The following is a 6,466-nucleotide window of genomic DNA, read 5'->3' on the forward strand; positions in this document are numbered from 1 at the left end:
AATAATCCTGGTCTTTATTTCTCAAACGATAAATTAACTAATTATCACCGCCATCGTCATCATCATCATCCTTCTACTCATTGTTGTCATCTTCATTCAGGTAATCAGTCACTCCTCCCCGTCTTCACCTCTTTGCGTTCTAATGAGGTTCTCTGTTGTCATATTTCTTCTTGACCCTTTCTTCACTATTTAATTCACCACTACCACTTGTTTCCTTTGTTTTTCAGGAATCTCCCAATCTTACAAATGACCCTATCTACTTTAGGACATTAGAGACAGAAGTATTGCAGTCGCTCGAAAGGATTAAGCATGAAATAAAAACAAAACGACCTCTGAAGGCCGACATATGGTGTCACTTCGGAACCGTTCTTATTCACCAGCCTAATGAAGGTATCATTTTCACTTTTGCGACTGATACACGTGAAATAATCTTTGCACAACATGTTGATATGAATGCTAGTTACGTATTGTAAATTTGTGCTAGAAAGACAACCGCGAAAAGATAGTGCTTACCTGCTGTTTCTAGCTTGATTTGCATGCATAGAAATGGTTCACCAGGTAAAGTTCGACGGATAATGTTTGCTCGGGCTCAGATCCGACCCACTTAGGCCAACATTTGGGATGAAATATCTAAACTTTGCGGGTGCGTGAAATACTTTTTTTGCATTTTTCAACTGGTCTGTTCCTTTTGTCTCATTGATGGAAAATTCGCAGTTTTTGACCCAATCAATCGAGCCCAACTGTCTCGCGAAAATGGAAAGGAAGTGCAAAATGGTACCGAAAATTGCCAAGGAAGTCCTACACTTTAGAAAAGCAGACTTCCTCGAGAGGTTGGCCAACAATCTTAATAGACGTTTTGTAGGTTACTGTTCCATTTGAGCTGAACTGACGTTTTGGCCAAATGGGGTTCGCATTGGACACCCCTTCCCCGTTGGTGAGACCTAGCCTCTTGTACATGGCTAGGGCTGTAATTTCTTTGATTACCGGAGACCGATAATTGATTTTAAAGAACTTATGTATATGACGTCCTTGTTGGTTAGGCCCTGGCGGAGAATGGAGTATTGAAAATGCTTCGAGGAAGCTCTTGGAGGGAACTGGGTGGAGAACATTATATAGAGGAGGAGGCAACCTAGATGAGAAATTTGTGGAACAACATTTGTGCAAGCAGTCCCCTCCCGAATATGAAGACGTTCAATCAAGATACGATGTAATATTTCAAACGCCAAATGAGGGTCAATTAACTTTCAAGGTGAGGCCATGAGCCCATTACCGGGCCTATGAGCAGAAATACAGGGAAATCACACCAAAAACAGCAAATTACATATGGAATGAGAGTCGCTTACGAATTGTGGATGATTTTTAAGAGGCTTTTTGAAAACTCGAGTTAAGACTCTAATTAATACCAGGTGTGTGACTCTATTTTCACAGTTCGAAGCGTATTAGCCAATATGAAAAAAGACCATAATACTCTTTGTTTGTCCCTCCAAAATTTTAAATAAATGTTTTTATTTTCTCTTGGGACTTATAATGGTCCTAAGAGAAACTGGAAAGAATGCTTATGCAAAATTTTGGAGGAACAAACAAGCAAACAAACAAGCAAACAGTATTATGGTATTTTTGATAATGGCTAATTGTAGACGAGGTTTTATGGGTTTGGAGTTAGGTTGACCATTCAAAATACCAGGTCTGTGACGCTGTATTTTCACAGATGGATGCTTTGTAGACGACGTTCTAAGTGTTTAGAGTTAGGATGATCATTCAAAATCCCAAAGTTAAAAAAACAAAAAGCTATGTATAGGTCATGATTGGTTGGTAAGGTCTGTGAAAATGCTGCTACACAAATATATGGAGTTTGTGCACTTTTAGCGAGGAATATAACAAGTTTTATTTATTCTATGTCAGCTGTCCATCAACCAATTACGAATAATTGTTTGGCAGTATGAGTTGCCCACAAATATCACATCATCATGTTGGAGTCGCGGTAACCCGATTATTAGCGTGTCGCTGGATTCGGGGTCGAGTGACTTCGGGCTTGCTTTGTTCTAGATCAATACAATAGACAATCGGCCAGATAATTGCGAGGATCACGTCAATCTTTCTTACGTCTATAACCCGCACTTCAAATAAATGTAAATGTAGTTCAGGCTGGTTACGATACCTTTGTGTTTACAGTATTGTTTGATTCGTAAGTTTCTCGTAGGATTGTCGGGATACCATTGATGGATAGCATACAGTTAGGAGCAAAAAAAAAAAAAAAAAAAAACACTTACTCGTGTTGTTTCTTCAAATGAAGTGCTTCAACATGCTTGTTTGTTTGGTTTTTATTGGTTTCGTTACTTTCCCGTGATTTTAGACAGTGGTTTCCACATGGACTTTGTGCCCAAAGACGACATAAGAAAGACTTTGCTGAGGTATCTCTCCAAAGTGACCTTTTCAGATGAAGATGATTTTGGACTTCGTCTTCCAGATGAGAAACTACCAGATGGATTTAAACTGCTGTTTATGCGATGTTCAAAACGAGCTGTGTATAGTTTCTCGGCAGAGTTTTCAATTGTTCTCTCAAAGGGGAACACGGGCATGTATGGAAGGGACATCCAAAAGGTATGATTGTGACTACTTCTTCACGGTAACCTTGATTTCTCTTGGGAAGGGGCATGTGCCTGTTGAGAGCTTTCATTGTAATCCACGAACTTCAACCCACGAGCTTCAACCCAGGGGATGTGGGCGGATTAGGGATGGGGGAAGGGAGGGTTAAGAGCTAGGGGTAAGGGGAAGTTATGCAATCCACTGAATCTAAACACTGTTAGAGGCAGAGCCTTATAAAATCTTCCAAGAACACAATTGTCGTTCATCATGTGTGTGGATAAATATCTATAATTGAGAAAAGAAATAATTATTAATAACGTTATCACACCTTTTGCCTTTGGTTAACAGAAAACAGGATTTTTTTTTCGCGTGAATTCAGTAACCTTAGGAAGTACATATCCACGAATAAATGTTCACGTTAAGTCTTAAATCATCCCTTGGTTCATTTGCGCAATTACCATACTAATGTATCTTTAATAACATCATTGGAATGCCATTTTCTTATAGTAAAGTCTACGATATTTTTGAAAGAACATTGACACCAATAACACTGTCGTTTACTTGAAAGATAATGCCCACGCTCCTCGGCCTTCTTAAGAGTAAGACCGAGCGTGTTTTCTTTTTGATCCGATTTAATGCACCTTTCTATTGTTATAGAAGAAAGAAAGCTTATCGTTTCCCAGGTAGTTTTGATAATTAATTGGCTTAGTAACAACTTTGAAGTCCTGTTAGGATTTTGGAGTTTTCACGCATTTCAATATGAATTGCCTATTCTCAAGGAGTATGAAATGAGTTTCATTGCATTTTGGGATGGTGTACTATGGTATTTATCTACAAGTTTGCCAATTTGGTCTTATCAATGGAGTTGATAATGCAAATTGGCCACCGTACAGAGATTCTAAAAGCTGACGTTTCGAGCGTTATCCCTTCGTCAGAGCGAAGGGCTAACGCTCGAAAAGTCAGCTTTTAGAATCTCTGTACGGTGGCCAATTTACATTATCAACTCCGTTGATAAAACCAAATTTTTGTATACTACTTCCTCACCGACGCAGCACCACAGTTTCTTTAGAAACTACCTCCTTCATTCATATGGGATTTATCTGTTGGTTCATTGGCCTATTAACATTTACTGGAATAAATCAGAAAAAACATTGATCAGTTCTGACTGATACTTTAGGAGCAGGGCAAGAAAATAGTTGCTACTCCAAAATGTATACAGGCGAAGAACCTTACAATCTGCAAACAACACACCCTTGAGATCTTTTAACTTCATGTAGCAAATCAATTTATTTTACAGATACTCTTTTTCTTCTGCCATCTCAGTTTTATCAGAAATAACACACAAACAGCGGTGAAAAACACCAGACATGAACACATTTGAAATTATCTTTTACTTGACGTTCCCAGTATGCTTCTGCATACATCTTCAGAAGTGACGGTTAATACAAAATTGGCGTTTAAGTATCTAATATAGATCGACATATTTAAGGTCAGCTTTAAATCTTTGATCAACAGTGTCTCATGTATTTTACAGTGAGTGTCGGATAGCCCTTTCGCTAAAATTTCACAATGATCTCATTTTAAAGTGTGACGGGCCGTTTCTCCAAAGTCCCGAAACTTTACGGGCCATTTTCGGGTGTCACAATTCCCTCTGTATCTCAAGAACAGAGAGGATTTAAGTCGTCAAATTTCACAGTCAGTTTGCTTTTAGCTACTTTGAAAACATGTTAAAAGATCGGCATTCCAAAACAAGCCGTTGGCATGTTCACAAATGGCTATCCGGGCCCGAAAAGTTTTCGGGACTTTCGAGAAACGGGCCCCGGTTGGTGTAACGTGGTCCGCAAGAGCGGACGTATGACGATCATTATTTAATGCTTTAAAATGCTCAGTTTTTCTGCCATCCAATCGTCTTCTAGTTTTTCCGATATAAAAATCATTTCAGTCCCAACCGGGAACTCTAAATAGAATCATAGCCATTTGCCTCCCGCTAAGTCTATTTTTGTAAGGAAAGAAAGATTTAAGGCGACGAGTATTTTCAAAAATCACTTTAAGGTCACTGCACCCGTAGAGTTTATTTATGCACGACACGATTTGTTTACCAACGATTTTGCTTTGTAGCCCTAAATAAAGTAAAAGTAACAAAATGTTATTTTTGGAAACTGTAATGGTTGAGGTCAATGGTTGTTTTGTGGCTTTTGTAATACATCATTCATGTTATAATTAACAACACCCCCTCTGGGGTAACCGTAACTGTCTACTGCAGTTAATTCGCTTTTTCACTCTTTATCACACCGTGTTCGTATTCATCCAGCACAACCAATCTGTTGGAAAGAGGCAAACATATTTTTCGTTTTCAGGGGACCGACTTCAATCTTCATTGCAAAGAATGGGACGAGTTGCTTAACAGCGGAAATTGGGAACCTGAAGAAATAACAAAAAAGCTTCCTGATTTCTTCCGTTTTGTGAAGACAGTTCAGAGTTCTATCATTCATGAACTGAAACATGAAGGAGCCACAGGTTTGTAATGTAATTACTTTAAATTAATCATGTTGATCTGGTTGTGGAGTGAAGATAGCTGCGGTTTGGATTCAACAGACTGACTGTTCCAAGGGCGTAACCACTGCATTAAGAAATTGTTGACTGTGTTTTTTTACGAAACGACTATTGTTAGAGGCCAAAATACTGCCGTAACAATGTTTTTATTAAGGATATCTTTGGCAGAGTTTTTATTTCGCATTTCGCTGTCTCTTACTTTATCTACAGCTACACATTCCAGCAATCGGCAAAGTCCCTTTTTGACTTATGGCTGTTTCTGCTTAGGTGGTCTCATACACCACAAGCCTTTTTTAGAGACATCACCGCCAACCCGCCCGCTGACTTACTGGACTGAAGAGATTCCTGAATCCTCTTCGGTTTGTTGATTTTTAAAAGATTTGTGGACGCCCGGGTTCATTTGGTGTTTAAAACGTATATATCTGGGCACAACCAAATATTATGCGAGCGTGTAAATGAATATGCATTTGGCATAATTATTTCTTAATCACTAAAGGATGCCACTACTAAAATCAGAAAGTAGATCAAGGACTCAGTGAAAGTGGTCATTGCAGTTGTGAAGCAACTTGCAAAAGATGGCCTGAAAAAAATCCAGAACTATCCGCAGTTCAAATACTTCTTTCGGTCAGTACAATCACCTAGCACGGGATACAATTTGAACGTGCAAGTGACCAGCTTCCAGATGGCTTGACAGCTGAGATGGTAGAGCAAGTGCAGCGCAGCTAATTTCTGTTTCGTAGGCAGTCGTTTCCATTTTTGAGGGTCTATTCCGTTTTTAGTAATGAAGCCTTTTTATTCAGTTAGCTTTCAATGAATTGTTAGGGTTAGCTTCATTTCAATACTTTAAAATTACGATGTTTGAAGCGGCTATTTATTAGTGAAGTGGTTAATTAAGTGTTTTTTTTTTCAGCAATTGAACCGAGATCGATATCGGTCAGTCAACTTTCTCTCAAGGTTTTTTCTTAATTCTAAGTGATATACGCTGCTAATCTAGTCCTAGATAAAGCATAATTTTTCCTCATTTTCTCCTGCTTACTGGACTGAAAAGATTCCTGAATCCTATTATAGCCACCTACTGTATGAAACACAAAGAGGAAATAGCGGACTTTGTAGATGTGCCCGTTGATTTAATGCGTCATGTCATTGGAAAGAAAGGCAATACAGTAAGATCAATCATGGAAAGATCCAGAGCAAAAGTGTATAACCTTGATAATGAGGAAGGCTTTTGGGTCAAAGGAACTAAAGAGCAAAGGGAATACGCGAAGAATCTTATCTTGGAAATGGTGGTAAGTAGTAGGTTGAGGACTACAGTGGCATGCTCACTTAT

General features: G+C 38.8%; 1 protein-coding gene across 1 annotated transcript in view; it reads left to right on the forward strand.

Annotated features, from left to right (window-relative positions):
• The first annotated feature begins 1,110 nt into the window (after positions 1 to 1,110).
• Positions 1,111 to 6,466, forward strand: part of LOC137992782 (uncharacterized) — a 43,138-nt gene continuing 37,782 nt past the window's right edge. Inside the window, exons 1-4 of the mRNA XM_068838298.1 lie at positions 1,111 to 1,249; positions 2,354 to 2,601; positions 4,944 to 5,103; positions 6,208 to 6,425. Of these exons, the coding sequence (XP_068694399.1) occupies positions 2,368 to 2,601; positions 4,944 to 5,103; positions 6,208 to 6,425 (612 nt within the window). The 5' untranslated portion in view covers positions 1,111 to 1,249; positions 2,354 to 2,367. The remainder of the gene's footprint in view (positions 1,250 to 2,353; positions 2,602 to 4,943; positions 5,104 to 6,207; positions 6,426 to 6,466) is intronic.

The sequence above is a fragment of the Montipora foliosa genome, chromosome 2 (assembly GCF_036669935.1).
Source record: "Montipora foliosa isolate CH-2021 chromosome 2, ASM3666993v2, whole genome shotgun sequence".
Lineage (NCBI taxonomy): Eukaryota > Metazoa > Cnidaria > Anthozoa > Scleractinia > Acroporidae > Montipora > Montipora foliosa.